At 35.4% G+C, this 20,853-nt stretch overlaps 2 protein-coding genes across 2 annotated transcripts; one reads left to right on the top strand and one right to left on the bottom strand.

Moving 5' to 3' along the window:
- Nucleotides 1-1,335: 1,335 nt before the first annotated feature.
- LOC116182481 (protein C19orf12 homolog) lies at nucleotides 1,336-2,197 on the top strand. The gene is made up of 2 exons (XM_031503021.1): nucleotides 1,336-1,691; nucleotides 1,878-2,197. Exons 1-2 carry the CDS (start codon nucleotides 1,532-1,534, stop codon nucleotides 2,138-2,140), a joined length of 423 nt encoding a protein of 140 aa, XP_031358881.1. The 5' UTR covers nucleotides 1,336-1,531; the 3' UTR covers nucleotides 2,141-2,197.
- Nucleotides 2,198-2,722: 525 nt separating this feature from the next.
- On the bottom strand, nucleotides 2,723-14,449 carry LOC116182473 (steroid hormone receptor ERR1-like). The gene is made up of 7 exons (XM_031503011.1): nucleotides 14,063-14,449; nucleotides 10,156-10,281; nucleotides 9,958-10,084; nucleotides 7,290-7,517; nucleotides 6,894-7,237; nucleotides 6,666-6,838; nucleotides 2,723-3,575 (listed from the first exon to the last, which is right to left on the bottom strand). The coding sequence occupies exons 1-7, from the start codon at nucleotides 14,210-14,212 to the stop codon at nucleotides 3,413-3,415; spliced, it is 1,311 nt and encodes a 436-aa protein (XP_031358871.1). The 5' UTR covers nucleotides 14,213-14,449; the 3' UTR covers nucleotides 2,723-3,412.
- Between the last annotated feature and the right edge of the window lie 6,404 nt (nucleotides 14,450-20,853).

Below are 20,853 nucleotides of genomic sequence, written 5' to 3'. Positions count from 1 at the left end.
TACAGATTCCTGTATAATAATTAACAAAGGTAAAAAACTGACATTATTATTCATCTTTCTCGATGGTCGAGACATCTACGTCTTGTAATTTAAACTATTGAAAACAGTCACATATCCTGCCATTTAACCTGCGCTTCTGATAGTTATAAATTCAATGCTTATACTATTGAATAATAAATCTGAATATTATTCAATGCTTATACGTACAACTACAATAATTCACATTACGCATCTATTTCCACTTTTGTACGGCCGACGCCGACGTTCAAAATTTATTAAAACAACGGAAAAATGCACATACCTACAGGTAGTCCGTGAACAGTAAGGACATTGGTTTTCCGTTTTTCCATACATTCGCAACTCCCTGTATTCAATTATTTCGCACTTTTTAGCGTATTTTCCAAAAGGCAAATGAAATGTTATTGTCCGTCTGGCATTCTATAATTCTAAAATAAATCAAAAAAAATTTTAAAAACCCAAAACAAATTCTAGAGCATTCTCAAAATTTTACAAAGTAATAATTGTGTGTGTATGTGTACGGAAAAAAATCAAGAAAAGTTCTGAAAAGTTTAGAACATTCTACTAAATGGTAGTAGTTTACACCAAAATTCTACAGTGATTTTCTCCTCGGCGTTAACCACTTCAATTGTTGTGTACACTAAAATTGTAAAAAAGATTCTAAAAAATTCTTAAGAAAGTACTAAAAATTATATAACATAATAATTGTGTGTGCATGTGTATTCGGAAAAAATTCTTAAAAGTTCAAAAAAATTCTAGAAGTTTCTAAAAAATTCTAGGGAAATTCTAAAAAATTGCTAATAGCTGGCCACCAGTGATTTTCCCCTCGGTCTGCCTGTACTCTCATTATCGGCTAAACGATTGGAACCAAATTTAGTACATATTTTAAGCAGATGGGCGAATGGCACATGCGCAAGTGTGTCAAATCACTCAAAACAACACAAAATTTTGATGTTTTTTCATTTTGGCTATTACATCGAATTGAATCAAATTTGGTACATACGACTATGTTTTATGAAGTTCTATTGTAATTTTGAAATGTGCCATTTAAATTAAAGACTTGCAACCCGACTTTATTGTACAGGCGAGATTTCCATTTAACACATTATATTGCACTGCTTTATAGTAAATGGCATATTTCCTGTTACAAAACACCATAAATAAACAAATATTGCCTTGTGGCATCCGTATTGATGTATAATCAATGTGGTTTCAGAGGTCACGTCCTGTTTACACACCCTGTAGCTCGTGGTAGAGCAGTATCTCTTGGCAACATCGTATTTGCCTGCCTGCCTTTGTCGTTTGCGCTGTCTCTCTCTTACATACTTTCTTTGTATTTATTGCTTTCCTTTTTGTAGTACTCAGACTTTGTAATTTGTAAATTTTTGTACAATCGCAGCAATTATTAGCAACCTTTAAACGTTTCTCATAAGTGCAGTGTTCAAAAGGAGAAACCTTACCTATTTACTATCAACCTTCCACATGATGAGATTCTTGAGATAAGAATTAGAGGATGCCTGTAAATCAACAAGAACTTATGAAGGTTGCAGTGGAGCTTTCAGAGGAAAGAAATTTACAAGTGACTATCATTGAGTCTGGTAAAGGTGCCTGTATAGCGGGAGGAGGTGCTTTGTTAGGCGGCTTATTCGGAGGACCTGTTGGTTTAGCAATTGGTATGTGGTCTAGGATAATGTATCTTGAAGTCGATTTTTTACAGTTTCAAGCGACAAATAGAATTTCTTTAACAGTTTGTGCGTCATTTACTTTCGGAATAGTTCGCAGACTACAAAGCCGTCAACACAATCCACAAAGCTTTCCATTCTTTTCACATTTTTAATTTGTTGTTTCATAATTATCAGGAGGCACATTGGGTTCTATCCTGGCCGCATGGAATGGTTCTGGTAAATTTAAATCGGTAGCTGAAGTAATTTTAGAAGACATGACACCAACACAAAGAGAAAATCTTGCCAATGCCATCAAGATTGCTTTGCAGGATGTTTCGTGGGAAGATGCAGTTCAACTTACTACGTTAATAATGACCAACGATTCTTTAAAATTATTATTAATGAATGAAATTTGCAAGTATTTGAAGAACGAGATGGGGCTTAGAGTAATTATGTAGTAATTTTATATTATAAAGGGTTTATAGATATATTGAAAATAAATGTTTTTTGTTTAATTTGTAAATTATGTGACGTGAAGATCAAAGTATTATTATGACCTGACATGTTTTTTCTAACTTATAGAGATAGAAATGTTTAGTAACAAGATAATACATGGGCTATGTATATTCATTACACATGAAAAATGTGCACTCTTGACAGAACAGCTGTCTAGCTCAAAATAAAAATAGTGGTCTTAAAAAAAAGTAGGTGTAGCGGGAAAAACGTTTCCCATGAAAGTTTATTATGTTTCTATTAATGTAGGATACAAATATTTAATAAAAAGTATAGGTTTCTATTTAAAAAAATTAGTTGCCCTATACTTGACACTTAAGGGCGGTTATGTGAACAAATTCATAGCATCATTGAATAGATTCCTCCATATGAAGATTGTATATAAATTTTTTTTGTTGATCTCCACTAGTTTCTGCAATAGTCGACTGTCTCAAGATAAATTGGGACACCCTGTGAATAAATTAAATTAATATTGAATGAAAATATAAAATTATGAAACTGGTAGTCGCAGCTTACAAACGCTGTTGTTGTTTTATTAACATTTATTGAAAAATAAGCCACAATTTCCCAAAACATGCTTACATTTCATTAAATTGGTGTAATTGGTAGTGACTGCAACACAAAATGATATAATTGTATAAACAAATTGTCAAGTATAACGTGATATAAAAGTCATTAGATATTAACTTAATAGGGCAAAAATGTAAATCACACCAAGTGACTTAGCTTGACATCATACATCAACTACAATTGCACTAACCAATCTGATGAACAGTAATTGTGTAATCTTGAAATGACACCTGGCCATCCACAAACTTGCTAAAAAGCTGCCATGATCCACATGGTGAGAAATCAGCTAGATAACAATGTCAAACTCGTCACTAGCAACGAATGTGGGTAAATAAAATGAAATAGTCGAACTAAAAATAATAATGAGGTATACATAAAAATGCATAATATATGCAACCTAAACAAAATAAATTCAAGATATGCAGTGTTTCCTCTAAAAGTATGTATATCTATATACAATAAAATCCTAACCACAGGTCTAAAACAAATAGAACTACATTAGCTATCACTGGAAACCTAAATATACCTTATCCTAGATGACGGATGATTCATTATGACCACAACATGTTCTTAACCTATGGCGATATAAAAATAACTCCACAAAGAACATGTTCCATCATTTTACATTAGTCGTTGATCACACAAGGCTACCTACAGTACGATTCTAGCATTTCTAGAAATAATTTATTCATTGGAACGAGGTCTTGTTGATGGATGTCGGACCAAAATCGGCGAACCACATGATCGGCTTGTCTCAATGCGGGCATGCACAAGAGTAACTGCTGAACGTGATTGAAGGCACCTATTGGCCTGTAAAGAAAATTCCAGTTTTACTGAATAGATTACCAAACGCATTTTGATATCTCTACATCTTCTCCAGAAGCATTTATTTGGAGGCTTTTATCACAAACCTGCAGATTACAAGTAGTGGTAAGTGGAGACGTATACCGGGCCAAAAAATGACGAGGTGGCATTTGGAAACAATAAATAGATTAATATGTGGGATTTTCTACTGATTTAGCGACTTAACCACTTTCAAAACTGTATTGGAACTTTTCCCGTTCCTTCTAATTTTTGAGTGTGAAATTGAAACAAGTTGTAAATCGGCATATGCATGATGAAAGCGCATTTTTGGTAATGCAGATGAGTATTTCATTAGCAAAGTTTAAAATGATCGATCTCACGAGTAATCTATCTCAAAATAGACTAGAGCCTGCACATCTACAATATACATCAGAAAGCTTTTAGTGAAAATTTGAAGTCTCTAGGTATTGTAATTACCGAGATCTCAGTCGGACAGCCAGCCATAACGAATAGCGCATTTTTTTCAAAAAATGCGCTAAAAATATAGTGTTCACTTCACGCACGCCTTTGCGCTGGTTGACCTTAGTCTACTCGACCTTATGGGAAGGCCGCCACTGTTTCTAGGAATAATTTATTTGCAAGGTATTTCAAGGAATTTTAATATTAAACGCTTTCGCAAAACTCTTTCTTTTATGAAACCCTTTTGAAAAGCGTTTTGAAATTTCCCGAAAAATTTCCTAGAACTCTCCTTTCTCATTCTTGTCTATGTTCAATTCTCAGATATAGTCCCAGTAAACTGCTATTATCAAGCTGTAAAAAGCGTCACAATATTTTAACTTAATTATTTCAGCAGTACGGAAAAATAAGAAACACTTTCTCATTGCCACTTTTTGAATTCTACAAGGCAGCCTTGAGAGAATTTCACCGTTTCGTTTTGGAGAAGTCATCAACTTTATTTTTGTATCTGGTCCACAAAAAAAAGTACTGTATTGAGTGTAGCATTTTTTAATACTAATCGAACAATATATTTCACACACAAAAAAGCAAACGTTGGAAACTGTTGGTTTCAACAGAATGGTGCACCCGTGCACAATGCTCTAATCGTGCCAGAATACCTATCGGATTTTAATTGCAAGGAAATTTGTCCGATAGGTATTCTCGCACGATTAGAGTGCTGTGTACGGGTGCACCATCCTGTTGAAAGCAAGAGTTTCCAACTTTTGTTTTTTTAAGAGCCAGATAAAAATTTAAGTTGATGATGATTTGTCCGAAACGAAACGTTGTATTGAACATCTCTCAAGGCTGTCTTGTAGACAATGGCAATGGGAAAGTGTTTTCTATTTTTTTGTATATGTTCAAATAACATCAGAAAAAAATAAAAATCAAATCGGCAAATTTCAGTGTTTATGGCATATCAGCGGGAGTAATCGGAATTTTCTAGTTCTCTATAAAGCTTGATCATAACTGTTTGATTACGCAACTTTTCCCTAATTTGACCGTCGTATCTTCTATGGTTTCAGAGATCCCCATGATAGCCATCCTTATCTTGGACACAGTGTATATGTGACAACAGGTCTTCAAGAACTTTATAAAACAGCTGCAAATACAGGGCATCAGGTTGGACAAAACAATGTTCTTGGATATGTTCAAGAGGAAGAGGAAGGTCCAAAGAACATTTTGGGCAAATTTCAAAACTATGTTTTTTTTTCCTGAAAAGTTTTCTAGGAATCTTAAAAATCTTAGAAATTTTCATCAAAATATATTTATAAAAATCTTAGCGGTAGCAGTTGCAGTTTCTATTACTGTGCGTTTTTCATCTCAGCTAAAAATGTGATCACTTTCCTATATCATTTTGCCAAATAGCACCGATTCTAATAAAAATTTGGATTTAGGATCTACTTACCCTTTTCTTCAAAGTTGACTCTGTGCAGCTGTGTTGCTTTTACCCTTGGAATGGATACCATCCCTTCTCAGGGACGAAAAATGTTTCCTTAAAAATAGGTCCCGGGACCCTGAATGGATAAGTAATACGAACGGAGTAATAGCTTGTTGAAGGTCGTGGTTCATATTCGTCAAATGTCAAAATTGAAAGTTTCAATGAGAAATGATAAAAAACAACGCATTTTTCGGGGAAGTTATAGTCATCCATAGCACCTCTTTTTATTTTTTAAGTGAGCTATGGTAAAGATAATGTTGACTATTTTTTTGGTAACAAAAAAAGATAATATATATTATGATTTAAGGACTCCCTAAATACCACCCCAATTTTTCTAATAGTTATTCTCGCACGATTAGAGCATTGTGTGCGGGTGCCCCATCCTGTTGAAACGAACACTTTCCAACTTGGTATATCGTTGTATTTGTAATAAAGAATGCTACTCAATACAATGTGTATTTTTTTTATAGGCCATGTAAAAAATAATGTTGATAATTTCTCCAAAGCAAAACGTTGTGTTGAAAATCTCTAAACTGTGTCTTGTAGTGTTCTAAACTGCACAATGAGGAAGTGTTTATTTTTCTGTATCTGCTGAAATGTTAGGAAAAAATGATTTTTTTTGCAATATCTTTATAAGTAAAACGAATTTTTTGGTTTCCTTCAATTTTCATCCATGTAAAACAAAAATTTTTCCAACAGTATATATTCAGGTGAGTTACAACTATTCGGTTAATGCAGGGTACTTGCACATAGCCACTACATCCCCAGATTACTTGTCGCTCCCCCCCCCAAGCCCTAAATTTGTTTTTTAAATATCTGGTGATTGCAGCATTTTGTCAAGTATACTTAAATGACTGATGCATGTAATATTTTCTCATTGTACAATAAATAAATAACGTAAAAAAGATGAAGATCAATTCATCTCCCAATCTTGGGATTTATCCTCCCCATCAGCCTCGTTTTGTTGATAATGTAAGGATTTTTGTTAAAATTATCGCACATTTATAAAAAATTCTCAAAATAAATCCTTCTAGTAGAAATTGGTACCTCAAAATATTAACGAATTTATTCTAAAATATGACGATTTTGAATAAGTATACATCGCTTATCAAATGCAATGAGAGCAAAACAAGTTTTTTTTAATAGTGATGGATTCTTACCTTAATATAGAAACAGTATCCGATAATGCAACTAAAATAGAATCTCTAAATTTCTTTAAAGCATTAGATTCGACCAATTGTACATCAGAATTGGCTAAAATTAACGCTTTTAATAGATAGTACTCTTCTTTTAAAATGCTAATGTTGTCTAACCTTTCCACGACATGACAACACTACAAAAGAAATTAATAACAAACGAACGACATGCGCGCACCGTCGACAACTTACCGTAAAATATAAATCAGCTGCTCCACAATCACGCGACTGACGTTCATCCAAAGTGAAATCCGTCGCAAATTTCAGTCTACCTAATCCTAATAATTGCAAACTTCTATGTGCGAGAGTCAACGTGAGAATTTCCGCCCAAGTACTCTGTAATAGTCGCATCTGATCATTGAGAGACAACTCCGTGAAGCCGGGTATCTGTTTCGCCCAGCCAATTATACCGACCAGTTCTCTGTCGTATAGGTCGCTCAAAATGGACAGTGATCGGTTTTTCATATTTTCTAACGTCGTATTTATATCTAATAAGTCTGGTTCGCATTGTGCTAATACTTCCAACATTTTGATATCTAAAACAAAAAATTTGAAACCATTTACAATTGCAGGTTGAGAAGAACGAACCGTCCAGTGATACGGATGGCCTTTGTGTGGATATCACCTGAATTTGGTAGGGCATCTCGGGATTACGCCTATATTTTTGCCTACCCCCTCGCACCCGGTCCAGTCTTACGCCTTCTTTTAACATGCCGGATCGTAGACACTTGCGAAATCGGCATGCTTGACAGGCTTTTCTTCTCCTTTTATTTATTTCGCATTCTCCATTTGCAGGACAGGTGTATTCGATATTACCTGCAATAAAAATTACCCCCTCTATAGCAAATTGCTCACATCAATAATTACTTAAGTAACTAACTAAACTAAATGTTTATCTAAGAGTAACAATTTCCAAAACAAATGCTTTCTAATGAATAATGATGAGGGAGTGCATTAGACTCATCCTCTTAAAATTTCCCCAACATTGATTTAAAGGGAGATAAAGAAAGGGTGAGAGCTGCTATAATAGAACGGCGAAAAAGTTGGCGCAATCAAAGCTCACAGGAGCAATAACGCCAAACTTTTTGCCAACATAACGCTGCTAAATCCTTTTACACTTGTGCTCACTTTAAAGACAACATTTATACTGTCCAAAACATTCATAGAACGAAAATCTAAGTCTTGATTAAATGCATAAATAAATTGCGTTACTTGCATATAAAATGACTGAAGCACTGTTTTTAATGAATGTTAAAAATTTAAAAAATGATATCCATGATCCTGCGTAAACAGTATTATACTGTATAATACTCCATACAGTGCGGACGCCTCCCCCCTCGCCGGGAAACGGTTTGAAGTACGATTTGAACTTGGGGAAGAAGGGGGTGAGTAAGGTATAAAATACCACATCTTGACATACAATTGATAGTTTCAACTTCCAAAATGGCTACTGGGTCACTTTTTAAATAGAGAGGGTCATTTTGAAAGTCTCGATCCGTAGTTCATCTCCAGAGCGTTCAAATCTCCACTGAAACCCCAGGTAAGATGGGGTGAAATTATTTATGTCATGACCATAAATTTAATTTTAATTTTTTTTCCTGCACAACTGATATGCACCAATTTTTAGACTTTAATTTGTATATGAAACACACCAAACGTCCTCTTAAAAGTAGGTATTTTTTGCTGGCTCGTGTAGTGTAGTTCAGTTCAATCTGGACTGTGGTACTAAGGGTCCCTCGTTCGAATCCGGATTCGAGCATAGATATTTGTAAATGTATAGTGGGTTGGATTGGTAGAGCAACCTTGGCTGAAACCCTGTCCACTCAAAAATAAAGGCATAAATAAATTTAAAAAAATAAATAAAAATTTTAGAAACAATACACTTTGATGAAAGGCCATCTTGGATGGGGTTACAGTGGAGACTTCAAACTCGGGAGACGTACTGTGGCTGAAAATCCTTCAAAATCATATATCATTAAAAAAACTCAAAATACCCTTGGAAGTTAGAACTGTCAAATTTGATGTCAAGAAGTATACATTAGTCACCATGCCCCTCTACCCCAAATTTGAAGTGGATATCTTAAACAGTTTCCCATACAGAAGAAAGGGGAGGGTTATTAACGTCTGGACTGTATAACTAGACTCAACTCTTTAATTTTCCTTTCACTTCCGGTTTAATAGAGTAAAAATAAAATTGAATACTTTTTACATTTTGTATAAATTACTGAAAACAACCGTATCAGGTGTAAAATTGTCTGTCAAATCCAAAAATGCAAAATCCATAAGTGTACTATTGAAATTTCAAACTGTTTGCACCTTTTTCTTATGGCACACTCCCGCTTTTAGAGTTCTGTAGCACATCTATACAGGGTGGTGACTTGCGTAACGCATCATAGGGATTTCAATGTAAAATTCATAACATGCGATTATTGGCTCCCCAAATTATTTTAGAGCAAAAATGTATTAAGGTTTTTTGTAGAAAAAAATTTTTTACGTCAATCAACCGCATTAGTTTTCAATTTTTTGCATAATAACGACGGAAAATTGGAAAAATAAAACCCTCAATTTTTCAATAATCTGTGATGCCATGGAATTTTCTAACACAAAAAGATATCTAGTTATCAATAGCAGCAGTTCGAAATGGCTTTTATGATCGACTTAGTTACTGTATTGCAGTTATTGTAAATTGTTATATTAGGAAACCGTTTTTAGTAATTTGGTCTTTCTTTATGTTGAATTCGCTGTTCTATAATACTTTTTGATAGAATTTGATTTGTTTTATAGCAGACATTCCATGGCTCCTGACGGATATTGGCCTAGTTCTTGTATTATAAAATTCCATAGCATCACAGATTATTATTGAAAAAGGGGTTTTATTTTTCCAATTTTCCGTCTTTATTTTGCAAAAAATTTTAAACTAATAGGGTTGATTGACGTAAACAATTTTTTTCTACAAAAAACCTTCATACATTTTTGCTCTAAAATAATTTGGGGAGCCAATAATCGCATGTTATGAATTTTACATTGAAATCACTATGAAGCGTTACGCAAGTCACCACCCTGTATAGTGTATAGTTTACTAACAGATTTATCACAAAAGGTGTCTTTTCAAATTATACTATTTTTTGAGAAATAAAGAAGACACTGTTGACACAAAAATATTTAAAAAAAAACTAACAAGATTGGCATGTGATAAACAAAAAAATCATGTGAATGATAATAGCAAAAATGAAAAAACAATGTAGAGTGTACTAACCTTGTATTGTCCGTTTAAAAAATGCTTTACATGCTTCGCAGGAGGCCACACCATAATGAAATCCAGATGCAACATCTCCGCAAACAAGACATAATCTACGTGGCGAATCTTCTTCTTTCATGCCATTCTGAAAGGGATCGAAAAGTAGATTCGGCATGATAAACAAGTAAAAACACAAATTATATGTAGTGTACTCACTTCTATTGAACTGATGCCAGATTCGGTATGCGGTTGGGTGGTCGATGAACAATATTGTCTTTCTGGGCTGCTGGATGATCGTAACTTTGCTTCGTATTGATTCCCAGACTCGGTCGCAAAATCAATCTGTAAGTTAATTTTTTGAGTTAATTACATTAATTACACAATTGTCCGTAGATAATAGCAATCAATAAATGGTTTTTACTACGATCTCCCTGAAAATGAGGTCATAACGTATAATTTAGACGCATGATATAGTCCCATTACCTATACCCGTGCGTAATGACAAAAATTACAATAGATCAAGTACGTTTGGAAGGTGATACTGATAATTATTTACATATGTCAAAAGACGTCGTTTTGAGTTTTGCCTTATTTTCATTTTGAAGTTCACCGAGGTCGTAGGAAAAGTATGGTACATAATTTGGTTGTAATGTGCGTATTACAGGTTCGCAGAATTGTCACACTCTCATCCACAGGATGCCACTCGTGCAATTTTTGTACTCAACGTTTTCATGTTTTAGCCTTTTTATTAAAGAAACGAAATTTCTAATGTTTCAAATTTGGCATGATCCTTATGCGATCTGAGTGGTGTTTACACGCCCCCCCCCCCTCCCCATCCCCCAAGTTGCAATGAGAAAATGTCATTTGTTTTCAAATAGTTACAAAAAAATTAAAAATAAATCGATAATAAATAAGGGAAAGATGCGTCTCCAAATTGCGCAACTTTGCTTCCATTTCATCCACTTCGTATCTCTTTCAGAGAATTTTGAATAGTCTCTACAGTAAAATGGGCAATTGTTAAAAATCACCAAAATTACAATATGTAAAAACTCCTACAGTCAGTCAGGCGATTGCTAAGGGTCTGCCGTACGTCTTTACAAAATTGAAAAGGGCACTGATATTCAAGACAATTCGTTAGCACTGCATTTGTAATTATTATTAGATCATACCTGCATTTGAGCTTCAATGCAAAACGTTTGTGGACTAGAAACTCCGGATATCCCTGTACTTTGTGTTTGAAATGAAGGAGAATTGTTGGGACGATTTATCGAGATTGATTTTCTCGCACCTACATTTTCTGGTATGTATAACTCGTCACTGCCACTGGAAAAATCGGAAAAATCCGAGCTTTCACTTTCGTACAACACCAAACTAGCCCTTGTCGCCCTTTTAGGTCTGTTCATCTTCAATTAATATTTAATAATGTGTTACGTTACGTTACATCAGAAATTACAATCCCTACTTCCTTCTCATACTCTTAATGTTCCCGTGAATGGCTGGCATTTATATCGCTTGCTTATATGTCAGCAATTACAATTTGCTGAGGTCGGTAACGACGAGACACGACAAGGATCAACAACACAATGCGTCTTTATATTATCAGTTTATCGACCATAGCAGCATTCCTTTTAAAAATATAACACTAAGAAGTTTTGTGGCATTTTTATACAATGATTCATAAGTTATTTCGTAAATTGGGAAGTTCTGCATTCGTTTACGAGACTTTCACAGCCTCATCATTTTTGGATGAACGAGACCTAACAGTTTCGTCTCGTTTAGCCAAAAATGATGATGCAGTGAAAGTCTCGGAAATGAGTGCAGAACTTTTCCAGAAATGAATGAGTACCCTAACTACAAATTGGAGTATTTTTTGCATAGCACTTGTACAAAACAATCCGTCTATGGGTATTTATTTGTTTATTTTTGATCTTTATTTTTAACTGGGCAGGCTGCTCTGACTACAGTGACTGTATAAAGACAGTGTGGTCATGTGCTCCATGTCGGCCATGTTTTTTCCAATTTATCATTGGTTTAATCGAATTAGTAGATTTTGCTATGGTTGCAATTACAATAAGGCTGTTGTTTGCAGCAAAATAAATTCATAACCTTGGTTCCAGGTTAATTTCTACCAATCTCCCCCAACTACCAATACAAAATAACACCACCGTATGACCACACTGTCTCTATAGACACCACCACCCATGTTGTCTTTTAGTCAATAAGTTTTGTGTTCTACTGCCTGGGGTCTGCTAGCGCCATTTTTAGTTTAGCTAGCATTGTTTAAAATTTTGGAAAAAACCTCGACTAGGGGCCGGGGTCCTATGTTTACGCCAACACCACCATCGCCTCCTATCACTTCCAAATTCAATCGTTATGATTGTCAGCCCCCCAATAGTGTGGGGGGCCATTTTTTATATTGCCACCAGTTTATTTCGTGTTAAATTTTGACAATTTGTGTTCTGCTCACATAGCTTCAGATAGCGTCAAAATTTTAAGAGCTGACGCCACCCCCAAGTAGTGTGGGGTAAGTTTTCCTAGTTCTTCTCACCTAGCGCCACTAACTGGCGGCGAATTGAGCATGCCGACTATGAGACGAAAAGGGATTTCTTGTTTGTGAGTTACCATACAACCTTGGCAGTTTGGGGTCGCTAGGGATGAGACGACGTTGGACATCCTTGGGGAGCGCGGACGACCTAATAGAAGCTGAACCTCTTGTTCGATTTTGGACGTGGGATAGCGAGGAATGATGACGTAGAGACCCTCTTTCTTCTAAGATCTTCTTAAAAAGGGATGTCTGAGATATTACCCAGCACCAAAGACAAATTCAAACCCATATCTTGCAAAAACGTGTATCGCATTCCCTGTTCGTGATTTTGTAGGTTGGTGGGTCAGTGAGCACGTGAATTTCCGAGCGCGAACGACCTGTTTGAAGTCATCGTAGTCCGCTGTTGCTGAAGATGCTCTTCAAAACGGTCACAAGATTTTGTTTCAAGAAGCCAAGTCTCGATCCCATTCCCCTTCTTCTACCTTCTGGAAATCTGTTATATCATTGGCTGATGTGTCATTTTTTTCTCCTGACGGAATAGATTTAAATAGTCAGGGGCAGAGTTGGACTAGGTCACTGGGTCAACTGGGTCATTGGGTTAAACCGTGTCACAGGGTCAAGGAGAAGGACTATGGTTGGTAGAAATTAATTCCTTTCGTTAGAGTACCATGAAGGATGAAACAAGTGACCCTCCTTCTTTTGAAAACGGGTAAGAAAGAAGGGCGGTAGTTGGTAGAAAAGTTCCTTTTGTCGAGACCTTTAATTAGAATCCCATGAAAGGTAAAATTAATTTTCAAATAAAATACGCTAAACGCGCTACTCATCTTATCAGATACCATGCCAAAAAGAGACAAAGCATGTATAAATTGACTTTGGAAACTACTACTAACTATTCAATACAATTCTCATCCGTAGATCTGAAGACAATCAGTACTGGATTTTGCCAAAAAGATATTGAAATTGTTATTTAGGAACCAAGTTGGCTGTTAGGTGTAACGGGAGCCCGCGAAAGTATTTTCTTTTTTCGAATTCTCCGTGTAGAAGCGAGTAGTGAAATAATACTACCGCAGAGGGCACCGACTATCAAACAAGGAAACTAAACATCGACCAGTCAACTGCAACCTCAACGCTGAATAGGTGAAGGGCGTTAGTGGTATGACAACCGATTACGACTTCTTCCCCGATTTGTAACATTTTTAGATGTGTGTTTGTGAACCCAGTAAATGTGAGTCTATTGTAAATTGGGGCAAGCCGAGTGGTTATTTGTAATATAACATTTTTAAGTAATTTTGAACATAAAGCAATGTGTTTAACAAAATATTTCGTTTGATTTCCGATCCAATTTTTTTTAATACTTGGTTTTATAACACCCTGTTTAACTTTCATAAAATGCGCAAAAAGTATTTAGCTTGGGCAAGATCTCAGTTCTAAGATCTCAACCTTCAGATGAATGGAATTCCCGAAGGTATTAGGCGATAGAAATACCAAGATTAGTCGAAACGTGACTGTCATACACAAAATTCGAATGTCTTTTTACAGATTTAAGTGTGTGTGTTCCGGAAATCGTAATTTACATACCCCACTGTCGTGTATCATTGTCGTAGTAGTTGGCGAGTACATTTCACTATTCGACGGTGAACATTCCGGAAAGCTAGAATCCATTTCTTTTTTAATATGCGTTATTCCACTGGCGGTGACATCACTTGTCGACCCCGTGTCCGTCATCATGGATACCTGGAAACAAATTGAAAAAAGATAAATAATAAGTAGGTAATGCCTGCATTCAATTTTAACCAATTTAAAATGCTAATGAATCGAATGGCGGAAATGGAATTAACGATAATTGCCCCATTTTCCCCTGTCCTTGAAGATTTTTTTCAATCTGACTAGTCCTCGACGGAGATTATCGGCGCGGATTATTAGGGGCACTACGGTTAATTAGCGAGCATTTTAACTGCCGCTGTCTACCGACTAGAATGCGTCTAGCAAGGGGGATGTTAATTATACGTTGTTTTTTCTTAAATACAAATTATCCCGTACAGGTAGATCGATATGCACTGTCTACGGCATTAAATTAATGACCAGGCGTGTGTGTGTGGTGGTTGGCCACAGATCAATCAAAACACAGGATGAAGTCAGCGCATGGGCCACGCTGTCTAGACGAATTTCAAGGTCGCAACAGTAAATATTTTTAGGACAATGTAGTGTTGTGTAGACAAATGATCAACGAATTCGTTTATTCATGGCGAAGAGATGGTCACAGCGAGATAGTTACGAACAATAAAATTTTGTTTTTCAGTCTGAATCACCCACTAACTGTTTCGCGCCCAATTACCTAGGAATAATAAAACAAGTGTGTAATGTGAGCTCGCCAAAAGTAGAAGAGATTACGTACGTACATACCTCACCACAGAGCACACTAATCCAAATTTGCTAATGCGTGGCCTTCCGAATTAACTGCAACAACTTATAATGACCATTTTTTGTCGTACTTGTATAACTATGTAATCTTGACGCTTTGAAAGAAAACGACAATATGTAAACTAACATAATTCATAGCGGAGCATAAATTTAATTTTTCCCAGAATACATTCATATATTGGCATTAATCCAAACCCATTTCCGATATCGTAAGTTACGACAAGGCTGGTACAGTCATATTCATTCGTTAGTTTCTAATTTAATTCCACCATGTTTAATTAAAGTTCACTATCAAATGTTGCCACGTATGGGGTGGTACATTTAAACCTATTTTTAACAGACTCCCCTGAGATAAATTCGAAAGCTGGATTTAATTATAACCCTAATAAATACTTGCAAAATGTAAAATAATGTTAAAAACTAGACTGCTCTTGAAACAATTTTGTGAAGGGGTTTGTTCCATTTGCAATTCAACTTTGATCAAATCGATTAGGTTTTGACATAAACGGGGTGTTCAACAAATGAGCTAAATTATTACGCGTACGTGGGAAGACAAAGCGACTTGCGTTTTTCAGCAAAGAAAATAATGCAAGCGAGGTGTAGCCATTTTTTAATAATTTACGTTAACAAGACTTGTACCTAATCTGAAACCATTGTTGAAATAGGTACTGTATACGGTGCCTTGGCTTCCTTAGCAAACCTTCAGAGCTGTGTACGCTCCGATTTAGATGAGAGCATGCTGGTTCCTACCCCAAAGAATAGAAAAGTAATGGGATTTAGCATGGAAAAAATTAACTTACCACAGCGTTGTTACAAATATCGTAAAATTTCAACAAATGCAGAACACTTGCTTTCAAAGGATCGTAAACTTCAGTTTATCCCTTGACATACCTTATAAAAAATCGTACCCGTATATACGAGTATATTAAATTCTAATTTGTTATTTTAATCGAAAAAGTTACTATTTACTTTTGGAAAGTTTGCATGTTGCGAAAAGCTCTTACGTGTAGGTAGAAAAATTATCATTTTCATAAATAATTAATAAGAAGAAGAAATTTTTTCTATCCATTTCGGTTTCCCCTGCGTTTTGAATAGAATGTGTGCGATAGCGACTTTCGTAAGAAAACATCATACGACCCCACTAGTGGAGCCAAAACACTCTCTCTTACATTGCGTCGTCCGTAACCTGGATTTACATTATGGTTATCCTGAAGGTAATTCGACCTCGCTAGTCACTGCATTAGGATTATCATCCTAAGTGACGCCTTCCTTTGCCTACAAGACCAAGTGAGGAGGTTGGGACAAATGGTACAACAACATTAATTTCCGGCACGACATGTCACCAATCCCTACAGCGATTCGGGTAACTTCTCATGATGAGTATTTCCTTGATAATTGAAATTGCTTTCATGGTATGTGGTGATGTTTTTTCAGGGGCCATGTTCCATTATCTACCGCGGATCTTTTGAGGTAGAAAAATCTGAGAGCCTTATCCGGACAAATACTTATGGACCGTTCTGTATACGCCAAGTTTTTAAGGAAGGCTATGATTGTGCTAATGCACTTTTTTATTGGACAATAACCATTCAGCACCCCAAGAAGAAACGCAAAAAAAGTATATTTGTCAATGGCATAACGTTAACATGGAACCGTAATTAACCAGATACGAGTACTAGAACAACATGAGTGCAGTAAAAGTCGATCAAATCAGATAACTAATATGTGCAATGTATGCTCCGATGTAAATTCCGCTTATAAGTTATAAGCAACGATTGCACATAATAACCATTAACCTTCATCAGAAAAATGTGTGAAATTCCATGTTCATTATTCTCCATAAAGGTATCTCGAGATGTAATTACTAATAATTGTTTCACTGTATAATCAATCAATAAAAACGCAAGTAACATTAAAACGAAGAAAAACGAAACATATGCAAAATTCGCGACAAGGATGTAAGGCGGACGTAAGGTGCAGTTTTGACCTTGCACTTGAACTTTATAAGTAAAAAATAGTACTCGTTCAGTCAAGGCTGGCTCCTTTTATATACCAGTCTGCTGCGGCTGTCAAATTTTTTGCTGCACAATAAAACTGTATTTTATTTTTGCATCATTCGAGCAGTGGGACAAAACGCAATAATGCGGTTTTTAAATTCACTTCCATTAGATATTGATGTCAAATGTTATTTTCTATCTCGATACGCATTTAGATTTGGTTTATAGAGGAATTTATTTATATAAGAAGCCATCGCGGTTCAGTAACTATCAAATTCATTTCTAGGGAGGCTGTGTGATTCACCAAGATGCTATCCAATTTTGAATGTAACTCGGAATGTAAAATATTGGTACATAATGAAAATTTATTCGTATCGTATTCAATATTATTATATTTTGGAATGTTTTTTCGGTACTCGAAGTTATTCAATTTTTGATCAAAGTGAAATACACAAACTTACGTTCACCTTGTGGTCGTGATGATTGATCATCATTAAATTGCAGTAAGTAGGTTAATGAAAAACATATAACTCCTCCAATACGTCGAAACATGTTCGGGGAAAAAAAAACGAATAGCTACAGAGCTTTCAAACCAATTACTATTTTTAATTTTGGCAAAAATTGGAAAAACGTCCATTTAGTTAGATAGACATAGAGGGAAGTTTAATGGAAGGTTTACTTCAGTCTTAGCATTCACCCCTGCACCCCAGCGATCACCACTGTACAATTATAATATGTAGCCCTAATCGAGTGTTGTGAATTAATTTTAAAAGATCAATACAAATACAAATAAATCAATTTTACACATTTCACGTTTTTTATTAAAATATTCACGGACATTAACAAAAATGTTTCTTGTAGGTGTTATTGTGAAGAATGCGAGGTGCAGTCTGGCGCTACCGCTACAGCTATACATGGAAATCTCGCAAACCATAGAAGCTACGAAGATGGTCAAATTAGGGAAAAATTGCGAAATTAAACAATTATTATCATGCTGTAAAGAAAAAACAAGAAAATTCCGATTAATTCCGAAGATTGCCAGAAAAACGGAAATTTACCGATTTTGTTTTTATTTTTTCTGCTGCTATTTTATTTTTATTTTACTTTATTTTATATATGGCCCATAAAAGAAGTACATACTGTATTGAGTATCATTTTTAGCTTCCTAGCATGTGCTAGGTAGCTATTGCGATAGCCGTTTTTTGAACATTTAAAAATTTCATCAAATGTCGACGTTTTAGACCATTTTAAGCAACTTTTAAAGAATAAAATTTTTTTCCGTCTGTATGTACGTACGTTTGTTGGCAATTTTCTAAGAAAACGGCTCGACGGATTTTGTTGAAATTTTGTATATATGTTTTAGGCATACCGAACAGAAAAATAACGGGCCGGATTTTTGAAAAAAAATTTGGAGCGCCGTAACGGCATCGAACTTTTTTTTTCAAATGGCAACCTAAAATTTTTATTCTATTATTTGGAAGACCTTATTTTCCTGTGTACAACCTACAAAAAATTGGGCCGGGTTATATTATCAAAAAACGGAGAAAAAAAATTGTCAAAGTCAAAAAATTGTGTTGCATATGTGCAAAACGCAACGATCTTGTTTCTGAAGCAATTTAAACGAAATTTCTATGGTAAGTCCCTTTAATAAAAGCAAACAAAATTCATGCGCAACAATCGTGTTGCGCATGCGCAGAAATGCAATTTTCTTATTTATGGAACAATTAAAACGAAATTTGGATGGTAGGTCCTCCTAATAAAAACAAACAAAATGCATGCGCAAAAAATCGAGTTGCGCATGTGCAACATCCAACTTTCTTATTTATGGAGCAATTTTAACGAAATTTGGATGGTAGGTCCCTCTAATAAAAGCAAACAAAATGCATGCGTAAAAAAACATATGTTGGCAATTTTTGGTTTCAGCTAGGAAGCTATTCTGTCAAGAATTTGACACCTGGTTATATTTTGGAATGTTTTTTCGGTACTCGAAGTTATTCAACTTTTGATCAAAGTGAAATACACAAACTTACGTTCACCTTGTGGTCGTGATGATTGATTATCATTAAATTTCACTAAGTAGGTTAATGAAAAACATAACTCCTCCAATACGTCGAAACATGTTCGGAAAAAAAACTAATAGCTACAGAGCTTTCAAACCGATTGCAATTTGTAATTTTGGCAAAAATTGGAGAAACACGTCCATTTAGTTAGATAGAGGGAAGTTTAATGGAAGGTTTACTTCAGTCTTAGCATTCACCCCTGCGATCACCACTGTACAATTATAATAATAGCCCCAATCGAGTGTTGTGAATTAATTTTAAAAGATCTATACAAATACAAACAAATGAATTTTACACATTTCACGTGTTTTATTAACATATTCACGGACATTAACAAAAATGTTTCTTGTAGGTGTTATTGTGAAGCATGCGAGGTGCAGTCTGGCGCTACCGCTACAGCTATACACTGTGTCCAAGATATGGTTGTCTATCATGGAAATCTCGCAAACCATAGAAGCTACAAAGATGGTCAAATTAGGGAAAAATTGCGAAATTAAACAATGATTCAGGTTTATTCTCGTGCCACTTGTTAAGCGTTTTGTTTGTTAACTGAGCAAATTTGCTACGTCTAACAAAAATTGGTATTCTGGTAGCCGTTTTGTTTGGTTAGCGTAACAAGATGCCTAGCAAAATTGCTACGATTCTTACGCCATTTCTGAATTGGCGTTGGCACTTTGTTAACGTGAAATAACTCACTCTTGTACGGATTAACGCAGGGAGCGGGGCCTCGCAACGGCTACAGATCACGATATTTTACATATTATTTCCTGCATGTAGTAAAAGAATTAGAATTGATTTGGTTACATGTCTATACTTCAACAATTAATTCGCAAACGTCAAAATTTTACCGCGGTTAAAAATGTGTTAAAATTGTATCGCTTCTGATTTTACCAGGGATTTTGCCTATTAGACGACCACAAACTTGCGGTTGCTTAGATACGAAAATCGAAAATGTCTCCTAATGTACTAATTTCGAATGCACTTCTCTTCCGCGATGTCCAGTTTTGGTGCATATTGCTTCGCGAATACTAAAACCGCTGTGAATTCTGGGAAATATCCATGCCGAATATCCCGTGTGCTTAAAAATGGCTGATTAAATTTTGTGATTTTTCGTCAAATTGTTTTGCTACGAAGAAATACTTCAAGTCAATTTTTCACCCAAAATTTTAGGATATTACTGCTGATTCAAATGCTCATGAGTCACGAGTCATGGATAGGGACGAAGGTATAAGCACCAATCTCTATGTACCATCGAGATTATTGAGGTCCAAGGCGAGTGCTTCCTACAAATCATTTTTGGAAGGAACATCTTTCTTAATATTTGCCTCAAACAGCCGCCTTTTTTTCTGCAGAAAAGCAGATATTCCTGATATTGCACGCGAGTTGTTTTATCTTGAATTAAAAAATGAAAGTCCGAAAAGAACAAGTTAATAAAATAAAATAAACTCATAAAACATATCAAACGAGATAAGAGTAGGTAAGCGTGAAGAATAATAGTAACGATAACTAAAAAATATAAAAATTTACAAATAATTTTAGGCGAATTCAACTATTTCGGCTCCAAATTGCAGCTATGTACTATGTCGTGGAGAACAGCAGTTAGTTAATTTATTCAGGGCTGCTGCAATTTCTTGGAGTTCTTTCAAAAAGAAAATGTTTTTCGAACTATTTGTGCGTATTTTCGGAATATACGGACAAGAAACGGCTACATTCATGTGGTATGGCGTAGCAAAACCGTAGCCACGCGCTTATTTGTTAACTCGCTTCTAGCAAAGTGCCACCAGAATTGCAAACGAACAAAACGACTTAACAATTTGTTAAACGCGACTTAACAAATTCGTTAAACGTAGCAAATTTGCTAAAATAACAATGCCACGAGAATAAGACTGATTAT

The sequence above is a fragment of the Photinus pyralis genome, unplaced genomic scaffold, assembly GCF_008802855.1.
Source record: "Photinus pyralis isolate 1611_PpyrPB1 unplaced genomic scaffold, Ppyr1.3 Ppyr1.4_LG1, whole genome shotgun sequence".
NCBI classification, from domain to species: Eukaryota; Metazoa; Arthropoda; class Insecta; order Coleoptera; family Lampyridae; genus Photinus; species Photinus pyralis.
This window is presented reverse-complemented; position numbering and strand designations above follow the sequence as displayed.

Excerpts from the sequence above, each read along its gene's own strand:
- LOC116182481 (XM_031503021.1), top strand. The coding sequence starts at position 1,532 with ATGCCTGTAAATCAACAAGAACTTATGAAGGTTGCAGTGGAGCTTTCA. Across the intron at positions 1,692-1,877 it reads ACCTGTTGGTTTAGCAATTG|GAGGCACATTGGGTTCTATC; the intron begins GTATGTGGTCTA and ends CATAATTATCAG.
- LOC116182473 (XM_031503011.1), bottom strand. The coding sequence starts at position 14,212 with ATGATGACGGACACGGGGTCGACAAGTGATGTCACCGCCAGTGGAATA. Across the intron at positions 10,085-10,155 it reads CTGGCATCAGTTCAATAGAA|AATGGCATGAAAGAAGAAGA; the intron begins GTGAGTACACTA and ends GATCCCTTTCAG. Across the intron at positions 7,518-9,957 it reads TTTTAAACGGACAATACAAG|GTAATATCGAATACACCTGT; the intron begins GTTAGTACACTC and ends TTTTTATTGCAG.